A 26848-nucleotide genomic window follows, 5' to 3' on the forward strand; every position below is an offset into this window, starting at 1 on the left:
AGAAGTAGTCGTCATCATCGTCATAACACTCATCGCCATCTTCATCGCCATTGTTGTCACTGTTGCCGTCGCTGCAGTTGTTGTTGTCCACCTCATTGTCATAGTCAAGTCCTCGTCATAGCAGTTTTAGCAATCGTCGTCGATGATAACACGGCGGTAGCTGCAGTCGCAGTCATACTTGCAGTTGTTATTGCAAACTCCCCAGAAAACGGAGTATGTCTGCTTAACATCGCAGGGAAAGAACGGCCAAACCCGTCAAAAGCCCATAACAATACACACACACACACGTACACGTCGGAGCTGCAATTCACGAACAAAGAAGACACACACAAAAAAATGATTGATAAAGATAAAGATGTCAGTAGGAAAAGCTGACCAGTGCAATGTCCACTCACCTGTATGATAATGTCACACTCCTCCCTGCCCAGGAACAGCATGGTTCTGGGCAGTCTCAGCTTCCTGTGGTCAGCGTCCACCAGGTACCACGCGTGCACGGTGGGGGGCTTGTCGTCCCCCCCTCCCCCTCCACCCGCGTCTTCTGCATCCTGCAACAACAAATCATATGACACGGTTTAGTAGGTAATTGATAGTGTGGATGTTAGCCGCTTCGACCAAGTGCCAGGGCACAGGCAGCGGGATCGTTGGTAGAGTATCTTTTGTTTCAATGCGTTTGGAGTAGATATATGTGTCTTCATGGACATTTCAAACACAACAAACTGTCTTACCGTCAACATCTATGTATGTGTACTGGAGGCATACTGTTTTTGCCAAGCAGTGGCCAATTATGATCTGAACAGCTGCCATCTGTTATTCCTGTGAGAGGAACAGTGGGTGACGAAGAGGAGTATATTTACTCTATGTGATGAAGAGTCGACATTATTGTGTTAGTCGTAGTTTGACCTACTCAGTCGATAAAGCATTCGTACTGGGAACGCAAGAGTGACGAAGTTCGGTGTGGTGTGTGTGTTTCTTTGCTTATTTGTGTGCTAACTGCTATAGTTAGGTTTGTTCCCGAGTACCCCCTATCGCCCAGACACATTTAATTGTTATATCGAAGCGAAAAAATCCATGAAAACACAACGCTGAAGCCAAAAGACTTTTAACCAGTCCTGTACCTGAATGATGGTCAATTTAATAGGGTTGGGTGGTGCGGGGGGGGGGGGGTAATACAAGGACAGAGGAACACTATTGGCAAGCAGCTACACACACTACCTCATCAACGGTTCAATCGATACAAATGTCTATTAAACTATCAAGGCAGCTTCCTTCTCATTACCAGAGGTATGTTCAGACTTTACTTAGAATAAGAGCATCCTTCCACTTCGACGACAAAAAACCCACCAACATCAACAGCCAGGCTGCTTCCTTTGCAGAGTGGATACTTTCAGTGAATTCATTTCGTAACTGACGCTATAGTGTCAACATGCAAAAACAATTCATCAAAAGATTCCTGCAAGATTCGAAAAGAGCGCAGCCAGGTTCTTGAATGTTTTATACGTTCAAGGGGGTGGATGCTCTTATGGTGTGTTAAAAGCCTGGACAGATCTGCAACGGTTGACATAAATGTTCACACGGGAAAGAATATTTGTGTTTTAATCAGTATGTACCTGAATAAAGATCAACTTGATGGGACTAGGAGTGGGCGGAGGTGCAGGACTTTTGGGAGCCATCCCGTACTTGGTCTGAAGTTTCTCCAACAGTTTCTGAGTTTTGACGCGCACATTATTCATCTTCTGTCTGTTCTAGTGCCATCATTGTAATAATTTTGTAGGACTCACTTGTCCATGTCGCGAATAGTTTCGATATCATCTCGAAAACACTGGTATGGAGGAGGCACTAGCGAAACGACAAATGGTGTCTTTGTACTTTTCTCGCCATGTCTTCTTTTGTCAACATTATGTGAGTCTTCGCGAAATTATGTCCAAGGAAGCCACACAAATGTCCACTTTGACCTTTAAGTTCCCCCTCCATTCTTTCCTCGAAAGAGTAGGTTTAGTCCTTGCACATTCACGGCACAGAAAGAAACTAAACGGGGAAAATCACTTCATATAATAAGATGTTGACACACACACGATGAAATGTCTTAGGTTCTGCAAAGTTAAATTGTCTCAGGGTCTTTGCAAAGTTGCTCATCATAAGCAGATTAAGAAACATGTGTCTGTGTTTATGCTCTCATCTCATGTCACGTTTCTCAGCGACTTATGAAGCAATGCAGACTGCAGACTCGTAAAGGAAACATATCCACTCCGTACGCGCACAAGCATTGGGGTAGGTTTCGTCATTGCACATTCATTTCCATTTCGAAACGATGAGATGAGCACAAACGGTGTAGCCGGTCACTGAAAATGGAATAAAAGGTCACACATCCCATTTTGCATTCTATCTTCCTTTTTCCAAGGCACGGCAAACCACTTCAAATCACTGCCACAACAAAGAATTCCCACACTATTTCATCCAAAAATACTTGAATTAGCACATCATGTATGCCTATACAGGCGGCAGCCAACTTTCACCTAACGAGTGAAAGTTTACCCCTTTCGTTTTTACGCACTCTCCGGCCTATCAGTATAGTTGTAATGAATAGTTAGTTCTACTCGTACTATCTCAACTCAAAGTCATAACACACAAAGAGTAGCTGATACTTATAGAGAAGGTAGTGTAATTTGTTTTATTTGCCTATTTTAATATACACACGTCATTCCAAACCTATTTAATTTGACACTTCGCATCAGTTTCGCCTTACATCCGGAAACGAAAGGTTTATCTCCGGCCTTTAATATTTCAACCCATAATTACAGACGATCAACACTTCTTATTCATGACAAGACCAGACAGGCACAACGGAATTCTTGGGTATTACAGAAACTGCTCTGTGAAAGAGAATGATCACAGCTAGTACAGCACAATTCAGCAAAACACCTCTGCATTTCTGCTTGCAGAAGAAAAGTAGACAGTGCATTCTGCAATCAGGAAGACTCTCTATCCGAAAACCATCACACCAGAAAAGCAGCCGCCTGCATATATCACGCCGCTTATGATACGCATAGACATACAACAAGAAGTGACAGAAATTTGATACAGCGATGAATCATACTTGCATATGATTTTTGTATGGGAACCGTAACGAAATCATCACACGCATAAATGCCTCCGCAAACAGCTGCGAGATAGGGATGTTCGGCAATGTATGACGGCTTACTAGTGCCAAAACCTCATAATTGTAATTATCAAGGGAAAATTAGTAATTTTTCCTTGATAATTACCATTTTCACGTGTTTATTACTAATTTTCCCTTGATAATTACTAACTTTCACCTGTTAATTACTAATTTTTAGTTTTGGCTCACTTCCTGACGTATTGCTAGTGCCAAAACTAAACATTAGTAATTTTCCCGCGAAAATGAGTAACTAACAGGTGAAAACAGTAACTGACAGCGTTAATTAGTAATTATCAAGTGATAATGGGTAACCCCAGGTTTTGGCACTAGTAAGCCGTCATAGGGCTTACTAGTGCCAAAACCTCATAATTGTAATTATCAAGGGAAAATTATTAATTTTCCCTTGATAATTACCATGTTCACGTGTTAATTACTAATTTTCCCGGGAAAATTACTAACTTTCACCTGTTAATTACTAATTTTTAGTTTTGGCTCACTTCCTGACGGATTGCTAGTGCCAAACCTAAAATTAGTAATTTTCCCGTGAAAATTACTAATTATCCCGTGAAAATGAGTAACTAACGAGTGAAAACAGTAACTGACAGCGTTAATTAGTAATTATCACGTGATAATGGGTAACCCCAGGTTTTGGCACTAGTAAGCCGTCATAGCAATGGCACTTAGCATGACCTTCAGCTAGATGATTAGCAAAAACGGTGGTTTTTAAGCACCCACTTTATCAGCCTCGTTCCAGACCACAAATCAGGAGGAAATCCCTCGGATATAAACATGTCAGGCAGACGCGCTATCAATTTGATATATTCCAGAGTCGCCTAATTTCACTGAATTTGACTCGCCAAAGAAAGCTGCCTATGAGGCTATGTACCGCTTGGGCTGGCAAGTTGTGCCCCCCGGTTTTGTCAAAGGCAGGTGGAATTCTTGCCCGTTAATCTTCTCACAGGTTATCTAAAACACACAATCAATTTTCAATCATTTTTAAAGGTACAATCCTTCCCGTGTAGACCGGTTTTTTAGACGCACACCAACAAAATGACCGCCTAGCTGTTTTCAGTCTGTGCAGAGTGGGATTTTTGTGTGTGAAACTGATTTAGTCAGTAACTGAACTCTATGTCAATCAGCAAAATGTATTCATGATAAAGATCCTGCCCTGCACAGCAAGCAGCCAGGCTGTTGAAATGGAAGAACTTTCTCATTCATTCAAAAGCCCGGACAGATCTGTGCCTGTGTATATGTAGTGGTTTACAAGATAGAGATTTTGCTCCCTGTTTTCCGTATCTGGAGAAGGTGAAGCCTACAGATTTCTCAGTCCAGGTGTCAGTCCGGGGCGTTGAAAGCCGCACAGCCGCGGAGAGAAAAATGCTGCGTGTTTCAAGAGTCAGGCAGATTCTTGTTGCTCCTGCTCGCCAAAACCGCTAACAGAAATAATCGTTTTCCCATTCATTCAAACAGTACACATTTCTCAGCCAAAAACGCCGTAAAACAAGAGATTAGCAAGAGAAAAGTCTCAGCAGACAACTCCGCACGGCCATTTTTTGCTGCACCCCCGAGTAATCCTTTCTAAAACAACTCCGCAAAACACGAACTGTCTGCTCACGGCAAAAACATCAACTGACGCTGTTCAAAAAAGCGACCATAATCGTACCCCCTGAAAACGAAGTACGACTGCCTAAACGGCGGGGAAAACGACCGTACACGTAAAAGCCCACTCCTGCAAAGACGAGGGCAGCGAAAAAAGGAGACAGTAGGTTGCAGCCCACGAACGCTGAAGAAGTGACTGTCTTCATTGCAAAAAGCTGACCGCTCTGACTCGACTAACCCAAACTGACCAAAGATATGCCAGCGGAGCAGCAAAATCTTTGCCCAAACCACGGAGAGCCATGGGATGTTTTCTTTTGATTGCTATCCACCTACGAAACATCTGGCCACGAGAACTGGCACAGGAGGCGAGACAGCGTCCTGTAAAACCGCCGAGGCAAAGAGAGGCAGAACAAAAGTAATTGGCCGAACCGCGTGTTTTACTGTTGACGGTCGTGAGGATAAGTGAATCTGGAAGTTTGACAAAACTGCTAACCGAAACTTGTCAGAACATGATACCAAACTGACCAAGCCAAGACCGTGGACACTACCATCAATCAATGAAATGCATGATCTTCGCAGAACATACCTAAAACCCAGTAAAGACCTTGAATCTAACCGGCATCACGTGCAACGTCTCTGCAAAACATGGCATAAAAACCAACAAAGATCTTAAACACTACCATGAATGAAATGTATAAGTTTGAAGAGTGCACCAACAACATAGATTTCCTCCTCTTATTTAGTCAGTACAATGTAAAGCTTTTCGCGCACGTACGTGCATGCCAAAAGTAACAATATTGGGAGAAAAAAATGTACAAATGAAGCATTTCACAGACTCAGTCAGTGCAGCCGAAAGAAGAACACCGGAAGAGCTCGAGGCCATCTGCTTATGAAATTCACGCTTAGGTGCGCGTGTGGTCCTAAAGTTAAAATTCCTGCCAAGAATTCATCTCCCTTGAGAGAAAACACATTTGCAATATCTATACTCATGTATTTAACACTTCGCTACGCTTCCGCAAAAGCAACAACAGCGGTTTAGAAGCTCAGGTGCGCTTGTGATCAAAACGTTAACATTTCTTTGAAGAATTCATCGCACAAAGCAATACTGCTCGAAAAAAACAACCTTCTCCTACATCTCTACACATGCATGTAACACTTGTTTTTTACATTTAGTCAAGTTTTGACTAAATGTTTTAACGTAGAGGGGGGAATCGAGACGAGGGTCGTGGTGTATGTGCGGGTGTGTGTGTGTGTGTGTGTGTGTGTGTGTGTGTAGAGCGATTCAGACTAAACTACTGGACCGATCTTTATGAAATTTGACATGAGAGTTCCTGGGTATGAAATCCCCGAACATTTTTTTCATTTTTTTGATAAATGTCTTTGATGACGTCATATCCGGCTTTTCGTGAAAGTTGAGGCGGACCTGTCACGCCCTCATTTTTCAACCAAATTGGTTGAAATTTTGGTCGGGTAATGTTCGACGAAGCCCGGACGTCGGTATTGTATTTCAGCGAGGTGGCTTAAAAATTAATTAATGACTTTGGTCATTAAAAATCTGAAAATTGTAAAAAAAATATGTTTTTTATAAAACGATCCAAATTTACGTTTATCTTATTTTCCATCATTTGCTGATTCCAAAAACATATAAATATGTTATATTCGGATTAAAAACAAGCTCTGAAAATTAAATATATAAAAATTATTATCAAAATTAAATTTTCCAAATCAATTTAAAAACACTTTCATCTTATTCCTTGTCGGTTCCTGATTCCAAAAACATATAGATATGATATGTTTGGATTAACAAGAAGAGCAAACGCTCGATCGAGTCACTTTCGCAGTTCTGAATATTATATGAGGCATCAGATGGACAGGAAGAAATTGCTATTCACAACACAATACAGATGTAAATAATTTGATGTAAAGAATAATCCTATAAAGTTTGAATCAAATCCGATGAATAGTTTCAGAGATATGATATTTCAATTTTTTTCCTTCAAGACATACCTGTGACCTTGAAAAAGGTCAAAGGTCACCAAAGCAGACGTCAAAGTGTAGAGGTCACTGGGAGTCACGTTCACATAAAATTTGAGCCCGGTCACTTTTATAGTTTCCGAGAAAAGCCCAACGTTAAGTTGTGTGTTGCCGAACAGAAAAGGCTAGTTATCTCCCTTGTTTTTCTGATAACGTTCGTAAAAGGCTACAGATGTAAATACTTTGATGTAAAGAATAATCCTACAAAGTTTCAATCACATCCGATGAACTTTGTCAAAGATATAAAATGTCTAATTTTTCCTTTGACGCTGACCTGTGACCTTGAAAAAGGTCAAAGGTCAACGAAACCATCGTTAAAGTGTAGAGGTCATTGGAGGTCCCGACTAAACAAAATATGAGCCGGATCGCTTTGATAGTTTCCGAGAAAAGTCCAACGTTAAGGTGGTGTCTACGGACGGCCGGCCGGCCGGCCGGACAGACTAACACTGACCGATTACATAGAGTCACTTTTTCTCAAGTGACTCAAAAACACGCTCAGAAAGTTAAAACGAAGAGAGGTACAGAAAAGCGTGCTATCCTTCCCAGCGCAACTACTACCCCGCTCTTCTTGTCAATTTCACTGCCTATGCCGTGAGCGGTGGACTGACGATGCTACGAGTATACGGTCTTGCTGCGTTGCATTGCGTTCAGTTCGTTCTGTGAGTTCGACAGCTACTTGACTAAATGTTGTATTTTCGCCTTACGCGACTTGTTTCTTCTTCTGAATACAGAACGGCGGTGGAAACGGAAAAAAAAACCAGTACTGCTGATGCACACACACAAAAAAGACAAAGAGAGGGATGGATATAGGTAAAAAGCAACCGAGCCAACTGGAATAGACTAAACAGTACAGTAACGTACGCTGTAGGTGGACCTCGGAATTGGGCACAGTACTACCAGGCGCGTGTTGACGAGTTAAACAGCTAAGAAGTGTGGCAAAAAGCGTGTGCGCTCTGGACATAAACCCGGATCAACGCGGCAAGTGATGAAAACATCAGACAAAATGACCAAATAGAAAGCGACGGTGAAAAACGGCTATACACGTAAAAACCCACTCGTACAATAAAACGAGTGCAAATAGGAGTTGCAGCCCACGAATGCAGAAGATGAAGAAGAAGAAGATTAGAAAAATAAACCGATAGGTCGTCAGTTCGAACAAAAGATTAAAAAAAATCCTGAAGATTAAGATTACCTTGTCATACACCGGGCAGTACATAAACTAACAGACGCAAGAAGCAGACTGGCTAGAGACAGAGCAAACAGGCAACGGAGCAGAGCAACTGTCCAAGCTATGTATTATATCGCCAAGGAATTCCAAAAACAAAACAAAACTGAAAAAACAGAAAGCAAGGAGAAAAGGGGTGCACAACCGACCACTTCCGCTTCCGTGTCCTCAGAAACTCAAAGATTTTTTCGGAAAGGTGAACCAGAGATATAACAGCACGGTACAGTAGAACTGAACCAATCGGGAAGTGGAATCAAATAAAAAATAATACACAAGAGACCTGAATCCCGGTCCACAGAAGCTCACAGATTCTATTTTCTTTCAAAAAGAACCAGAGAACTGAAACAGATCCATCAGCCAGACTAGGTTTACTAGTGACCATACACCCCTTGAGAGACAAAGCTCTGCCAACATGATTACGTATGGACCCTTACTGCCGTAGCATCAACATCCATCACAAAAGCGGCGGGGCACAAATTGCAAAGTCAAAGAGTGTACTATACTTCTTCTCTGATGTTTAGTGATGCCCCCATCGTGCATGCTATTTCCCCCAATTTTCCTCTCTGCTAAGTGTTTCTGAGGATGGTGGCACGTCCTAGAAGTGGCCACACAGAGTAGAGGAGTGGTTTCATTTTAAATGCACGCGTACTATAAGATTAGTTATGCACATCACAACCTCCAACAATACTGTTTCTGTGTTGCCAACAATGAGCCTGTAAAACTGACTGAAATCTTAGCTGCAGCCCTATAAAAAAAAAGAGTGCACTTTTTGCAAATAATCTCAAAAGAGGAGTCACAATCTAGAGCGTATCATACTCATCCTCTGGTGTTCGTTAATACCCCTATCGTGCATGCTATTTTCCTAGATCCCCCGCTCTGCTAACTGTTTCTGAGGGTGGTGATACATGGTCCAGTGGCTACACAAAGAACAGGAGTGGTAGGTAATCAGAATGTTCCGTATGTTTTAAGCCGACCGTGTGCACCTCAAACACGACGGTTCATTTGTCTTTCAACCACGATAGGCACCAGAAAACCCACTGAAACCGGCGTCGACCCTCTTTTCGTGAAAGAGTTCAGTTCTTTCAACAACAAAAAAACAAAAACAAAAAAAATCTAAATTTAGGAATGATGCTCACGGTATGTGCACATGCAGAGCTTTCCCTCTATGTGTATCAGTATCACAAGACTGTGCACTCGATGACCTCCAACATTGAAGACCTCCACTTTTGTTTTTCTCAAGCGGTGAGCCTGCACACTCTCGGCAATGTTGACCGTTTTCCGGCTATACAAAAGGGTGCATCCTTGCAAATTGGTCTGATAAGCTTTCTCAGTCACGACGCTTTTCGACCATTCTCGGAGAAAGCCAGGGAATTGTGAAACTCTCTACCAGTAGAAACAAGCTTGTCTTCAAACACAAAGCAAGCCTAGCGTTCCAAACAACCTCTGGGTCTTGAACACAAAGGCGCAAAATCCTGGTGCGAGTGAAGCATTTTCTGAATATTTTTCTGGTTTGTTAAAGACGTCATTCTTCTCGTGCGACCGATCATGAACACCGCCTCAAATCTACGCAAACTTTTATTATGTAATAAAACATCGTTTCAGGTGGGCATTTACCAAAAACAAACAGCCTGGCTGTGCAGAGTAGCATTTGTGTTGTTGAAGTATTTTCATACATGACAAATATGTAAGTCTGTCAAGTTAATTCAGCAAAAAATTCCCATTCTCGGGTGGCCGAGTGGTAACGCACTTGCGCTCGGAAGCGAGAGGTTGCGAGTTCGACCCTGGGTCAGGGCGTTAGCAATTTTCTCCCCCCTTTCCTAACCTAGGTGGTGGGTTCAAGTGCTAGTCTTTCGGATGAGACGAAAAACCGAGGTCCCTTCGTGTACACTACATTGGGGTGTGCACGTTAAAGATCCCACGATTGACAAAACGGTTTTTCCTGGCAAAATTGTATAGGCATAGATAAAAATGTCCACCAAAATACCCGTGTGACTTGGAATAATAGGCCGTGAAAGGTAGGATATGCGCCGAAATGGCTGCGATCTGCTGGCCGATGTGAATGCGTGATGTATTGTGTAAAAAAAAATTCCATCTCACACGGCATAAATAAATCCCTGCGCCTTGAATATGTGCGCGATATAAATTGCATAAAATAAAAATTTTAAAAAATCAACAACAAAAATCCCTGCGCTTAGAACTGTACCCACGGAATACGCGCGATATAAGCCTCATATTGATTGATTGATTGATTGATTGATTGATTGATTGACAGAAAGCAGCCAGGCGGTTGATGTTTGGCTTTCGTCCAAGTGGAAGGATGCTCTAACTACGTGTAAAAGCCTGGCGGTAATCATGATAGTGTACAGTACACGATGAGGACAGTATCTTTTAACCACACCGAAAGTAGTTTCACTGATCTATGCCAACGTTTGTTAACTTCTCACACGGTCTTTCCTTGAAGCAGCAGTTTCATTGGCACTCAAGCTCAGACAGTGAACGTCTTAAAACTCAGTGTCGGGGTCGTCAAGCGATTGGACCAGTGCCATTAGGCCTAAAAAAAAAAATAGGTGTGGTTACGGTAACCCGACCTACCCTATTTTTAGGGGCCGATCCTATAACTTTTTATTACATTTGTCAACAACAACAAAAAAAAAAAAACAAAAAAAAAAAAAAACCCAGTGCAAAAAACGCAATGAAAGCGAAAGCGCCCGTGTCGCACACTTATTTCCCTGTCAAGTAGGTTTAATTTGTACACATTAGAAAAAAAAGTTAAAAAAAAAAAGTGATTGCCTACCTACCTACCCTATTTTTTTTGGCTATGTTACCGTAACCACACCTATTTTTTTTTTGGCCTTAGAGGCAGGTACTTCCCAGTACACCGTGCAGGCCGCAAGTCAGACACCATTGACATAAACTACCATTGGAATGTATACCTGGGGCAAGAGTACCGGCGCCGGCAGCGGCCACAGAATACAGGTAAACCATACAGAATACAGGTAAACCACGCAGTACTGAAACGCGTAAAACGTGTACAGATACCGACTAAACCACGCGGTAAGCGCGTAAACCAAGTACAAATACAGACTAAAACAGTAAACGCGTAAAACCAGTATCAATAGATACCGACTAAACCACACAGCCTACTGAATGCGTAAACCGGTCAAGATGTCGACTAAACCACACAGTAAATGCGTAAAACCTGCAAAGTACAGACTAAACCACACAATAAACGCGTAAATGCAGTGCATATACCAACTAAACCACACAGCACACGTGAAAACTCTGAAGGTGTTGGCAGTTTACAGACTAAACCACAGAGTAAACACGCACACTCAGAACAGGATGGCAGTTTACCGACTTGACCACACAGTAAACACGTATAAACGTTGAAAATGAAGGCAGTTTCAAACACAGTAAACAGGAAAACCAAAAATGATTGCGGTTTATCCAAAGTAAGAAAGACTTCCCAGAAGACGATAGTTTGGCAATCTCCCGATTTAGACCCGTATTAGGTCCGTCGCCATACTGACAGAATCTAAACAAAAATAAAAAACGTCAATTCTACAAGGCTTATTCAGGCGATAGCTGTATATACTTCATACTAAACTCGCAAAAACCTCCATAAGATATACTTGACAAATGAAATACACAGTTCATATAGTAGCACGTGCACAGCGGCAAAAGCCAGATTCAGACTACCGCGACTGTGGAACAGTTCACGTGTCTGGGCTGTCCTCATTAGCACAGACAATGCACGGCTAAACGGTTCTGTCTACACTGTGTTCGGAACTTATCTTCGCGGTTTTTCGTCTTCTTATTCTCTCATGCGCGCTGTGTAAGCACATCCCTTGAAAGCAAAACCAAAGTAGCTGATACAATTCAATTCGGTTTCAGTTTTAAAGACCACCGTGAAAAAAGGTACACGCTTCCGTGCCAGCTTCGAGCTAGGCGTAGCATACACAACGGAAGCCAATACCTCCGTTTTATAGCAGTTTACCATCACCTACTACCATCACCTTCACCATTACCCGAAACCCTACCCCCCTCCCCGCAACCAAGGCCACACAAAATAGTTGTGCACATGGAAGATGATAACACAGTATCTCCTCTTCAAAACGGTTTCCCATCACTCCCTCCTCCCCCCTACTCAACCACGGCACCCCCATCCCCACTCAACACGCACAGTAATACATCCCCTCCCGCCCCCCCCCCCCCCCAAAAAAAAAAAAAAAAAAATCACACACACACACACCCAGGGCCACAAGAAATATTTGTGCACACGAAAGAAGGTAACGTAGATCATGCCAAAACGTATCAAACTAACGAGCACTATCTCCTTCGTGCAACCTCTATCTAATAGACTGTCTCGCTTTCCCTGCTTCTAATCACACGTATATCTTAGCTGTGCTAGCAAACTTCTCCAGACAGGGATTAGAGTTATAGCAGGAAAAAAAAGCTGCAAAGAGTTTTCTTTCCTTAAAAGAACAGAACCCTCGACTATTGTCACAAATTTGGATAGATGTTCTCAGTCATGCAAAATTGCTCGTCTTGTTCTCTTGTGCACAGAATAAGAGTTTATACACTTCGTAGTTTTCAGGGGCAATTTCCGAGGAGAGAGGTAATAGTTTCCTCTCAATATATGCAATGCTTTATATCAATACTTGGTCTGAATTCGTAAGTAATAAGAAATCTGAGTACTTTCTTTGTACCCTTAATTACAGAAAACGGATTGATTACACACATTTTTATAAATCATGTTTTCTTTTTTTTAACAAAGTCTATAGTTCCACAAATGCAGTATCTTAGCAAAAGATCAAGTACTTTGAAATCAAGCTCTGTCGCTTTCAACAGCTGAATAAAGTGTAAACGACCAGGGTTCGCAGAGGATCAGTCCAGCGATTTTGCAAAAAATACTGATAAAAGAACACATTTTCACATCCTCTTTGAGTAAACATTTCAACTGAGAACATTACACAACCAGATAAAGTTACAGACGTGTTGCCATCAGTAAATCCGTGATCGCGCAAGCACTTTTCCAAACCTGGTATTCCTTTACTAGTACAAATCCTGGCAATCATCAAAACTGGTCACCTTGTTACCTGCAACTAGTCAAACCAAGTCCAAAACACAGTGGTTACATTCAATATGTAAGAAGAAAGCGGTCAAACTCAAAGCGAACTGGTATGTTTGACCGGTTGAGGATTTCATTTTCGGTACTTTTAAATGTTTGCCGGTAAAGTACTGAACATTTCCAGTTGAGGCTATCCTTGTAAATCATGTCCACCTTAGAACTTGATCGTCTACGCTTCTGCGGCAACTTGGGTGAGAATTACAACAAGCATACCTTCACAAACGTACTGTTACTTGGCAGCTTACGCATATTGATCGCAGCACGGAAGTATAACAAAACCTGAGATTTTTGCTAACCACCCTACAATTTCGTACACTCATCTTGTCCGACTGAGACTCGTCCTGATGTACTGGCATCTAATGTCTAGTCTGCTTACCCATAACACATGTTTAATTCACAGCGGTTGTCGTTTGCTGTCGGCTATCGGCAAAACGCCTGAACTTATTTCAAATCGCTTACAAATTTGCCGTTATTGTGGCAGAGCTGCCCAACTTTTTCACGGTGGGGGAAAAGTGACATTAAGGACTGCCATGAACTTCCCAAAAGTTGCCGAAACTTTCTATTAGCCATTTCGGCAAATTCGCCAAGGAAAATAAATCCTGGCAACATCCACCAGACACAGGTATCACTTTTTTTTCTCTTTTTTCCCCCGAAAACAAAAATGCACGGCCGCGTCCTTGAAAAAGTTACTTTCTTCTTTCAAAGAGATTTGCTCTTTTCCGAAAGAGAACATTTTGCTTTGTAGTAAAACCACTTCCGTTCACGAGAAGACTGATATTCCTAACACAGGATAATCAATCAATCAATATGAGGCTTATATCGCGCGTATTCCGTGGGTACAGTTCTAAGCGCAGGGATTTTTTTCCCCATGCAATTTATATCGCGCACATATTCAAGGCGCAGGGATTTATTTATGCCGTGTGAGATGGATTTTTTTTTTTTACACAATACATCACGCATTCACATCGGCCAGCAGATCGCAGCCATTTCGGCGCATATCCTACTTTTCACGGCCTATTATTCCAAGTCACACGGGTATTTTGGTGGACATTTTTATCTATGCCTATACAATTTTGCCAGGAAAGACCCTTTTGTCAATCGTGGGATCTTTAACGTGCACACCCCAATGTAGTGTACACGAAGGGACCTCGGTTTTTTGTCTCATCCGAAAGACTAGCACTTGAACCCACCACCTAGGTTAGGAAAGGGGGGAGAAAATTGCTAACGCCCTGACCCAGGGTCGAACTCGCAACCTTTCGCTTCCGAGCGCTTAGTGCGTTACCACTCGGCCACCCAATGAAATGACTAAGAATGACAGGATACTACCATTTTTTCCTAAAAGAATACCACCGTCATCTTTTCAAGAGCAGTAATAGCACCTGACGATGAAAAGGCAATAAGTAACAACCTTTCTTGTACTTTTTCAGACAAGAGACTGCTAAAACATCGTTCTTCCACAGAAAATCAAATTGAGCTGTTTACTCTTTCGGTGAGAACAAGACTACAATCAAAATCAGTTGACTCGTCTTCTATACCAGAGCTTGAGTTAGACCAAAGCAGACGCCCCCCAAGCCGTCAGACAAATCAATATCGGTTAACACATCTGCGTAGCATGGCGGCACATTTTACGAAGAATAATCACACGCTTCTCTTTGTCTCGCTGCACGTGTTAAACTTGCAAAACGCTGCACAACACACATACCGAAAGCAAACAATATAGGTAATGGTATAATACAATTAATCATTTCTTGATTTAGGTTGTAAAGGAGCCAATAAAAATCAAGAGTATGCTCTCACTAAACATGACTGTTGATACATGCTGCACTCAACACACCGAAAACAAACATGTACATGTATAAAATGTCGTATTTTCCATAATGTAGGTAGAAATGCGCACTCATGGCCATACAAATCGGGAGTAAGCTAATGATGTTGCAGTGAAGCGCAACATCGCCGAAGGCAGACAACATGCTGCACCCAATACACCGAAGACAACCATGTATGACATGCGTATCATTCCATGAGTGTATAGGTAGAAACGCGCATTTCTTGTCATAAAAATCGGAAGTAGACTACCACTAATCATGTTGCAGCGAAACTCAACATCGCCGAAGGCAGACAACATGCTGCACCCAACACACCGAAGACAACCATGTATGATTATATAATAATGCGTATCATTCCATTTGTGTATAGGTAGAAACGCGCATTTCTTGTCAAACAAATCGGGAGTAGGCTACCAGTACCACCAATCATGATGCAGCGAAACTCAACACGCCGAAAAATATCATGTATAATATGCGTATCATTTCATTAGTGTAGGTAGAAACGCGCATTTCTGGCCATAGAAATCGGTTTAAGCTACCACGAAATATGCGGCCGTGAAGCGGCACGCCAACGTCGCAGGCAGATAACTTGCTGCACTCAACACACCGAAAAACAACCATGCTTATTATGCCGTATCATTCCGTAAAGACTGGGTGGAGTCAACTTCGCGAAGTCTTCTTCATTAAGCTCGCTGCACGAAGTTTTGGCACTGAATTTTCGGTAAAAAACCCAACCGTAGTCAACTTCGGCCTCAATCAAGGACAGCCTTAATGTAGACTGTAGAAACGCGCTCTTCTTTATATGAAAATCGTCAATAAACTAGTTCTAAACAAGTTGCCGTGAAACACATAACGTCGTCGTGCACAGACAACCTCCTGTTCTCAACACACCGAAGCAACAGGTATCATATACACCTTATCAGTCCGGGAATTTAGGCTGCAAACGGTTAAGAGAGTACACTTCTGGCGACAATAAATCGAGACTGAACAAACTAGTTCTAAACAAGTTGCCGCGAAGCATAACATCAATGTATGCATACAACCTGCTGACATCACGTCACAAACAACCCATACACAACGTCTGCTGTGAATGGCGCTGGATTTTTTTTTCTTCTTCTTTCGGTCGCACCTTTGCTTCCGCTGTGCAACAGGTGTTGGAAAATGTAAACAACGGATGCTCACAAAGTCAATGCATATATATACGCATAGATCAGCGTGCCCTTCGACCGACATGGTGATGCGTATACAACCTGTGCTGTAAACTTCATAGACAGCCTTTGTGGCCATGGCAACGTGAAGGCAAACACAAGAGATACCTGTGAATTTAATGCATACACAAAGACTCAAGGCCCTCGACTGGGATCGTAATTCTTCACGGAGTATATCTTCTTCTCCTCTTGTCGATCACACGGAGTATATGAAGTCAGTGTTGACAGCTTCACACACAAATCCGTGGGATCAGATCTAGCTCCAAGCACTGACTTACTTTACCTTGTCCTCTGAATTCCAAGGGGAACATAGGGCTCCCGTGGGGAGAGTCCTGGACTAAGTGCGATTTCTCGCCAACTACTCAGACCTGTAAAATACCAGTAGATACAGAAAAAATGTCCAAACATACATGTGCCAAATTGGTGTAGTCGATACATACTAACTCGTTTGGTCTTCGACAAACCCGGTCCTCTTTAGACATGTGCAAAATATCAGAAACTTCTAAAACTAAACGTGGCATCGCGTCTAGCTGTAACCATAAACAAGTAATATGTGTCGGTGCGTTACCGAACTAACGCAGTGATTACTAAAAACTGATTGTAACCTAACCCCAAACACAACACATTCAACGCCAGGTGCTAATCGATGCATCCTTCTTGCATTGCATCCACCTTTCTTCACATTTACTACAGCAACGGGGCGACAGTGTGGACTATGCATCTTCTAAATGCACCACAACAACTTGCAACCTTTCATGTAATATATTCATCACAGATTTTGACATGCAGCTATAAAACTCCCTTTTCGTGTCCCATCACGGTGAAAACTGCTCTCAGTCCGCATACAAAACGGAAACCCAATCTTTGAAGTTTCCGTGAGACGCAAAAGCGCACTAAACACGCACACAAACTTCCCCCATTCACACTCTACTCTCTCCACCCCCTAACCCCTATGCCCACCCCCTAAAATGTTTGAAGTGTGTGCTTCGTTAATAATTACAAAAAAGTTCAAATACGACTGCCGTGCAAACCCATTTTTCAAGTCAAACTACCGATTACTGAACTGAGCTCTGAGTTCGTTTACTGCCAGATTTACGTATTCCATTTACGTTGTCCTGTCGATGCACAATGTGAATGATAAAAAATAAAATTAGAATAAAAACAATCGCGAAAACATTTACCCGAAATTCCCATGTTTTCTTAAACAGTTCTCATTTTTCGCCTTCTATTTCTTTCCATGAACTGTCCTTCTTTTCTTGTGATTAGTGTAAAAACAATAATTGCCCATTTTGCGTTGCAATACGCTTACTGAAGCTTAGAGATTTCTGCAGTCACGAACCATTGAAAAGCATAGCATCAACGAAAAAAATCATAGAGTCGAAGGAACAAAGCGCCTTTTCCACCATCGCTTTACAACACTCCTATCAACAACAAAAGAACTTGACACTGAGAACGGGTGCACACTGTCTGTTCGAAAGATGCTTGCCAACAGAGCGTGCTTGCAACTTCCGGGGGCGAAGAAGAGGATCTCTTCTAAAAACCGACACAGACATGAACACAAACACAGACGTTCCCCAAGGTGTTGTACTTGACTCTTAACAAAGCCAAAGGAAATTCTGCGAGACAAGAGAGACCCCAATCATCTCCTTTCCAAGCGGAAACTTGCCAACCACACAAAGCAGGCAACATTTCAATGAAAAGACAAGGGAGGGGGGGGGGGGGGGAGATCCGATCAGATGAAATGCCTCGTGAAAGCAAACACAGATGTCGCAACATGTCTGCTCAAAGAACTACAGTGATGAAAGTCGCAACATGTCTGCTCAAAGAACTACAGTGATGAAAGTACTGTGCAACCTAGCCTAGCACCCCCACACACACACACACACACACATACACATCACCACCACCACCACCACCACCATCACCCTCGTTTCGATTCCTGGTCAAAATTGACTAAATGTAAAAAGGCTGACCGTGTACTGACACAAAACAAAAATTTCAAGTTGACACAGGAAAAGAATTATAACTTTTTGGTGGTGGTGATTGGTATTTTTTTTTTTTTTTTTAACATTGCTCTTTCTCTTCCTCTCGCTTCCTTAGTTCTTCGATAGTTCCGCTCGCACCATATTATAACCAAATACATTTTTTTTCGCAAAACTACGCTATGCATTCTTGTAAAGATCTCTCTGACCACGACCTGAAATAAATATCACGTATTCAACCATGATTGACATATCTCACGGCATGCACAGCACGCCTTCGATTTAATTTTATCCACCAGCTGCTGCAGTGAGTCAGAAGCAGAAACGCTTGACATACAATATCACACCCAGACATAATCTGATCACACAAATTCCTAAGACCAGCTGCTGTCTCTGACTGGTTTAAAAAAAATTCCAAACAGGCCTTCCGCACTAATGTCACCTAATTTCTTATTTAAATTTTCGGTTTTTTATCTGCTGTCTAGAAACCCTCGTACTGATCGTAACAACAACGGATTGTAACTTATCGTCGTCATCGTTATTGTTGTTGCGTTGAGGATATGTTCAGTCAATAGAAGAGTACAGCAAAATACACCTCTAACACCCCCGCTATTGGTGAGTAACTACGCGTCCAGTTCTGAGCTTCTCCGTCACAGTCGTTGTCCCAGCACATAGACACAGACACAGAAACACACTAATGACTTCCATTCTGTAAGCATAGTTTTGCTTTTCGTTGCTGACATAAGTAGGCATATCTTCAAACACAATTTTCGTCTGTGATGAACTTACAACATATGCTACCAGAATAAGTGATGTCGAGTTGTGACGTACGACCTCTGTTCACCCTGCGGTTAGCACGTGCAAGACGGCGGGGATTAAGTGCACAGTGCATACCGCATCTTTTCCACACCATAATCCTCCCAACATTGTTTGCGTTCCACATCGATTTTGGATATATATATATATAATATGGTTCACGTCGTGTTCACCTGGCGCATTCTTTCCATAAAACACGAGAGTCATACCATTTGCCTCAAACATTTTGTGTGAGGTCAGGCGTTGTTCTACAAAACGAACTGATACATTTATTACTGTTTCTGATGGACAAGTTTAAATAATTTTCGTTTCAAAAGATAAACAAGAGATTACCTTATCTGAAATACAATCTTACGACCACATTTTTGCAATATGTGCATCAAAACATTTCTTTTTAAAGCCTTTTTCAACAGGCTAGTTGAACAAAATAATGTCCTCGAAAAAAACAAAACAAAATACCCGATACAGAACAACTGCCCTCGCATTGATCATGAAAACGATTTCACAAGCAAAAACTCCGTAGTTTCGGGCTTCGATCACTTAAAAAAATGTTTAATGACACATCGCCGAAATGCCCTCTTGCTGAAGAGCGAAGTGTGAACACCGCACCGCAGAAAACACTAAAAGAGATAACAGAACCTGAAGAAGGTTACTGCATTTACTGCAGACTTGCACTGCGTTTAGCAGCCAACTGCTTTACACACACACACACACGTTACACCTCCGTTTTCATGAGCTGTGTCTATTCAAATCAATACGGCATCTGGCATGCGCTGCGCTTTTTTCACCCTTGAATCCGTCCAACCACAAGCCACACAACACACACATGAAGGCCCCTGTTCAAAACACTCCTAGACACTTCAAAAGCTAAAACGTGTTCAAAGAAGTGGTAAAGTCTCAATGAAAAGGCAAAACACTAGTACATTTACTCAAACTCGTGGCTGTTTTCTTTTGTGAAAGTCTAGACTTACGATTTCAAAACTTGACAAAAATGACTTTACAAAGAAACATTTTTATATAAATAAGACGCAAGATTGTTCTGATTATCCCGTTGCAGTACATACTTAACTTGTACTATTCCTCACAGAATAAAAAGATCTTTCGAGCGAATCAGACGTCTTTGACAAGAACTTGGCGACCGTGTCAAAACTTGGAAAAATAAACTGAAGTCTTGTCCTCCAAATTAAATCAGCCGTAATCCGCAAAGTCATGAACTCTACGTAATGAATGAAAACGGTAAATTGTGTGAGCTTTGTCATCGTTCAAGAATGGCAACCGACGATTGAAGAAAAAGCGAATGATACATAATCATATGAGGAAAAGAAATCTCACGGACAGCTTTTTAAAGGGATACTATAATTGATCTAACCGTTTTGGGGGAGTTTCTAGCAAATTTGACGAATCTGAAGAATCTGCGTACTCCACCGTACCTTAATCTAGGCCCACACGTTACGATTTGCTCAAAAAAGCACCCAAAGAATGGCCAGTAATTAAATCAAGGGCGCTGCTTCTCTCCGGTGTTGAAAACAAAAAGCGGTCCAGAAGCACCGTCTGGTGGCAAGACGGCCACCGCCCTCGGGAAGTAACTCAGACAAAGTAACCAAACACAAACCCTCACAGAGAGTGTTTTTTTACGACAGTTAATTAAGCTTTTAAAACACTTCCTTTGCAAAGTGATAGCAGTCCTCCTGCGCTAGCATTATTTGTAACGCAGAAACTTAGGGCATAACTTTGAAAGCGAGTAAACGGTCTGAGGGCCCTGTTTCTTGGGCATTATCAATTTCAGCACCTATTTCAGCACCTATTTTCTGCGGTCTTTGCTGCGGAAATCTGTACCACCAGGCTCCCAGAACAACGCAAAATTAATTAAAACCAGCGAATGTAAACAGTGAAGATAAAAACCGAAAACAAAAGTTGGCGGAGGGTCACTAAACAGGCAAATCGGACATATGCACGAAATAAATGAAGAAACTATCATACGCGTATATATGCTTTGATTTACTGCCAACAAACTACCATTTATATGGTGTCGGTTGCCTTTTTGCATGTCGACCACACCGCACACTGTGAACCGTTCCAGTTTCCATTCTCATATCTTCACAAATCCTCAACTTCAAATGAGTGCTGTGAAGGTTTCCCTGCACGCATGTAGAGAATTAGCCACTGGGTACTGGGCAGAATCCACTTAATTCGCACACTCATCTACTCACAACATTTTTGTTTGTTTGTTTATTTGTTGCTTAACGTCCAGCCGACTACGCAGAGCCATATCAGGACGAGGAAGGGGGGATGAAGGGGGCCACTTGTCAAGCGATTCCTGTTTACAAATGCACTAACCCATTACTTGTGTCCCAGCAGGCTTTAGTAAAACTAAATTAATACCTACTGGAAGATTACCAGTTTCCAGTATGTTAAAATAGGCTTAACCTATCTACTGCTGGACTTACATCAGAACACTAACAGATTAAACTATACATGAATCGCGAGACAAGCGGCAAGAGAAGAGATTTTTGGAAAAAATACAGGTGAATGAGCAAGAAGGCAGAAAAAAGAAAAGAATTCATGAAGAAAAAGAGAGCATGACAGGAAAGAGGAACCAAAACTCTACCTAACAGCAAACTAGAAAGCTCCTGCGGTTCCAAAAACAGGAGGGACCTTTAATTTCATAACCGCAGTGCCCCACTGCGGGAACTCACAAAATGTCACAATGAAACGAAAGGAGAAGTTCACCACAATGAAACGAAAGGAGAAATCCACCTTATCCACACACTCACATTCTCGAACAATTTCACAATCAAACAAAAAGCAGTGCTGAAATGCTCAACTTACTGCGAACACAAATTGGCATGCTGAATGATGGACTCGAATCTTGACACATTATTACAACAGAAAGACAGCAAACACATTTTTCTCAGCTAGCAGAAGCATCATTCTAATAGGTATGTCGTTTGATTAAGATGTCGTCGTCACTGAGGAGACACACGCCAAGACGTCTTTCAAAACAGCGTTATTTCATCACATCTGCCGAACTTTTTTCACGGCGCGGAAAAGGTGACTTCAAGGTCTGCTGTAAGCTTATCCAAAATTGGCAAAACTGTTGTGCCATTTCGGCAAATGTACCGAGGAAAGACAAATCCAAGCAAAATCCCTGTTCTCAAGTATCACAAACTAGCGACATGTGTCACACAAAGAAGAAAGATGACAATTAACTGACTAGAAAGTTCATTCAGCAGATACAGCATTCTCAGCCAGAAACCAGCAAAATGTTGTCACGACAGGAAAGAATACATATGACTGGTAACCCGAATATCCAGTTTAGTCAGTGAGTATTATATATATGATGACACCGAGGAAATAGGGAAGCCGGGGAAGCAAGAGGTAAGTATTACGGCAAACATTTGGACAGGCAGTGGCAGCGTATGTCTTCTGTCCTTTACACGAACCCTCGTACTCCCATTCAAAGCCCTTTTGTGGAAAGGACAAACAAGTCGCGTAAGGCGAAATTACTACATTTAGTCAAGCTGTGGAACTCACAGAATGAAACTGAACGCACTGCATTTTTTCACAATGACCGTAGTCCGCCGCTAGTGCAAAAGGCTTTACTTTATTTGGTGTTTAACGTCGTTTTCAACCACGAAGGTTATATCGCGACGAGAGTGCAAAAGGCAGTGAAATGGACGAGTCTGTTTAGCGCGGTAGCGGTTGCGCTGTGCTGCATAGCACGCTTTATTGTACCTCTCTTCGTTTTAACTTTCTGAGCGTGTTTTTAATCCAAACATATCATATCTATATGTTTTTGGAATCAGGAACCGACAAGGAATAAGATGAAATTGGTTTTAAAACGATTTCGGAAATTTAATTTTAATCATAATTTTTATATTTTTAATTTTCAGAGCTTGTTTTTAATCCGAGTATAACATATTTATATGGTTCTGGAATCAGAACATGATGAAGAATAAAATAAAAGTACTTTTGGATCGTTTTATAAAAAATTAATTTTAATTACAATTTTCAGATTTTTAATGACCAAAGTCATTAATTCATTTTCAAGCCTACATGCTGAAATGCAATACAGAAGTCCGGCCTTCGTCGAAGATTGCTTGGCCAAAATTTCAATCAATTTGATTGAAAAATGAAGGTGTGACAGTGCCGCCTCAAGTTTTACAAAAAGCCGGATATGACGTCATAAAAGACATTTATCGAAAAAATGAAAAAAACGTCTGGGGATATCATACCCAGGAACTCTCATGTCAAATTTCATAAAGATCGGTCCAGTAGTTTACTCTGAATCGCTCTACACACACACACGCACACACACACACACACACGCACACACACACACACACACACACACACACACACACACACACACACACACACACACACACACACACACACACACACACACATACACACACACCACGACCCTCGTCTCGATTCCCCCTCTATGTTAAAACATTTAGTCAAAACTTGACTAAATGTAAAAAGACACTCGCTTATCATCCTTTCTGCTTCTTGACACTGGAGTTTTGACAGGTAACTCAGATCGTATATTATTTCATGACCTTTCTGAAGGATTTGTTTTCTACATAATTATGTATGAAACGGCTCTGTAAAACGTCAACACAGACAGGCCAGGCCTGCATTATAATTCTGACACATAATAGACAGAAAGGTATTTTCTTCTCATGCTTCCCTAATGTTCCAACTCACTCAATTTTGCACTCACAAGCACGTGCATTCATTTTCGAAATTCTCGCGTCACTAACACACGCGTTCGTTTTCACAAATGTCTCGATCGTCACTACAATGTCTTTCGTCGCGGGACCTCAGCTGTCGTTAGCTGCTGATGGCCATCACTTCACACAAAAACTGGCCACACATCTAAATACCACGATCCTAGTTGGCCTCTTGACAAACACGGGACAGCGTGACCAAAAACATTGAAGACGCACGGCATGAAGAGCGACTCAATGAAGACGAGCGAATCTCAGTACATTTAAGTGTACAGCAATATCAGATTCGTGCATGGGACAGATAAGAAATTCTTGCACATTTCTTTCTCTCCTCTGGTTCCACGAGAATGTACGGCTCCAACAACCACCGTAGGACAAACCATGGCTCTCTCGATCATCCACAGTCAAATGAAATTGGAAAATAATTGCAAAGGCAGTCCACAACGAAATGGTCCAACCCACACATACACCTCAAACTACACATGGCATGTTTTGTCCCCTCTCTGTCCAATTTGCGTCACACATCAACCGCTCCACATCCCACCACACAGCGAGCTGCTCATTATTTTTTAGCAGAGAGAGAGAGGGAGGGGGGGGGGGGGGCAGGCCCTTCTACACACATCCAATTAAAGAATTTCACTCTATTTCGGACTCAACAGTTAACGATGTTCTCCTTTGGATTTGTAAAACCGGCCTCTGTTTGGACAATTCTAGCACACCCTAACCGAATGTGGCGTCAAGTACAATATATTGAATTCATACACCACAATACAGTTTGCGAACTAAACTGAACAATAGAAAGGGTGTCAAAAGTACACCGTTTACTTCACACACTGCAAGCAAAACAGAATGCGGTAGAAAATGTTCAGTTCACTCGGCACATAAATGAATACTGTGAGAGCAAGGTTTTCAATACCACAAAACTAAGTGTGGTGCGAAATAAAAGTTTAAACCCCCTTCTTTCATCCGCGACAAAACTGAAATAAAACACTTCTTACAGACGCCACAAAACTGAACGCAGTGACACATACAAATCCCTTGTTCTCACACACCAAAAGGCTGAACAAGGTGTCACATAAACGATGTCAGAACCAAAGCACTTCGGAACCAACACAATTCCGTCAACTTGTTATACCAGATCAAATACAATAAGTAAACCACGAGTGCAATTTCCACTTCTCTCGACACTCCCCCGGTGAAGTACACAGCAGGGGGACAAACGAGTTAGTTCCCGAATAGGAACAACGCACACGCTGTACCTCAATATGAGGTACTTCATCATAAAGTGTAAGGAAAAGAGTCAAACAAGCCCTTGCGCTGGTCCCACGAGCTGGTCTGCAAAAGACAGACAGGTGGGTGTAGGTGGGTGGGTTTAAAGGGGATTAACACGACACACTATAACTCTAACATTGCCTTACTTGCAAAACCACCCAGGCTTGTCTGTCTGCCCGTCTTCTTCGGCTTGACACGCTTAACTTATAACACTCCACCCCCCTGTTGGAATACACTCACATTAAAGTAACACTGTCCACACAAATTAAGTGTTTGCAATCGTCAAACGTCCAGTGCCATCTCCCTGAGTAGGCTATTATTTTATTATATATAATATAATTATGTTATCATACTATATTATCATGGTGTCATGGAGATAAAATCAAAATGTTACGTTGGTGTGTGTTGAGACGTCAAGCCTTGTTTTTGTTATTGCGACAAAATGACAAATAAAACTACAAAGAACTCGATGTAATAATACATGTAGTACTAATTTGGACGAGAGTCGGTTTTGTACCATCATGTCCGTCGATTTCAAAACTAGTCTGAAGAGTTTCGCCAAAACCACTTGTGGCCACAAAGCAAAAGAAACGGTTGAAGGTTGCTGCTGATTCTCCTCGGACATCACTTCTATTTCAGGACGTGCTGTCTACTTTACTAATTCCCTTCTTTCAAATCAACTTCAAATGCACTCAAATCAGCGAGGTTAATGCCCTTGACGACATAATCCTTCAGATGCAGCGATTCATTTTCAGCTGCACGTCATCACATAATGAAGAAATACGTAAATTTTCCCGTCCAAAATGAATCTGCTACACCACACACAACTAAAACCACACGAAACTGCGCGCCCAACAAAGTGCCGGTAAGTCGACCGCACATCTACCTTACATTCAATGAATACAGGTTGAAAACCTGCTCAACATTTACACGCACGTTTTTCCACACACAAAACACACGCGTGTGTTGAAAAGCGAAAGAGAACGCAAGCCTCACACTCAATATTTCAATGCCCTCACAAAACCTACACCGACAAGGTGGGGACGACCCGAACTCTTGTCCAATGACAAATAGTGTAGAGGACGACCACACATGCATTAAAGTGACAATACTCGATATGGAAGTAAGTGGTTCTTGCTCTCTGCACATGCATGCAGTTTGAATACTAGAGTAACAACATGAAATTTGTCGGCTTCACACGTTTGAGAAGGGTGCAGTTATTCTTTTTAATCATTTACTTATTTGTATATCTAATATCACTTTAGTAGAGAAACAACTCCTTGGTAAAATCAAAATAAATGTTAAATATTCAATCTTTCTAGCCTAGTCCGCAGTTGTGAGGACACTCGCTCTGACGTGTTTTTAGCAAAGTGGGGATTCGGTGCGTGTCCAACGCGAATGAGACCAACGGATCATTTGATTCGGTTGGGACTCAATGAGTTAACTTTAAGGTTAAAATCAAGGTCGTAGTAGTCGTTCAAAGAGTGTCAATGACAGTTGAATTTCTTTTACGAAAATAAATGCCACAGTTACAACGGAGGTAAACGTCCGGATAATGTTTGAAGCATTGAAAATAGCTGTACATTAGGCCTTGCCGATTTAATGTAGCTCTATTCATTAGCTTATAGTGTATCTATCCTCTCCGACCGTCAGTCACACAAAGCGCCGAATACGCTTAGTTGAATACGCCTTAAAGTGTACACACATGCCTGCCTTTCACCAAATCTACATTCGTCATTGGAAGACTGTCCTGCGCTGGATTAACAAGCATCTCTGCCATTCACAGGAAGAGAATGAACAGACGACGATTTGCAAAAACTGATATTCGCACAAGGTTTTGTGAGGTGACATGCAGCTTGTGC

General features: G+C 41.9%; 1 protein-coding gene across 1 annotated transcript in view; it reads right to left on the minus strand.

The window, feature by feature from the left end:
- LOC138953563 (centrosomal protein of 170 kDa protein B-like) overlaps positions 1–2342 on the minus strand; it is a 102183-nt gene extending 99841 nt beyond the window's left edge. The window contains exons 1-2 of the mRNA XM_070325407.1: positions 1608–2342; positions 396–545 (exon numbers count right to left, since the gene is read on the minus strand). Coding sequence (XP_070181508.1) covers positions 396–545; positions 1608–1730 — 273 coding nt within the window. The 5' untranslated portion in view covers positions 1731–2342. The remainder of the gene's footprint in view (positions 1–395; positions 546–1607) is intronic.
- Between the last annotated feature and the right edge of the window lie 24506 nt (positions 2343–26848).

This window comes from Littorina saxatilis, linkage group LG17, assembly GCF_037325665.1.
Source record: "Littorina saxatilis isolate snail1 linkage group LG17, US_GU_Lsax_2.0, whole genome shotgun sequence".
Classification (NCBI taxonomy): Eukaryota; Metazoa; Mollusca; class Gastropoda; order Littorinimorpha; family Littorinidae; genus Littorina; species Littorina saxatilis.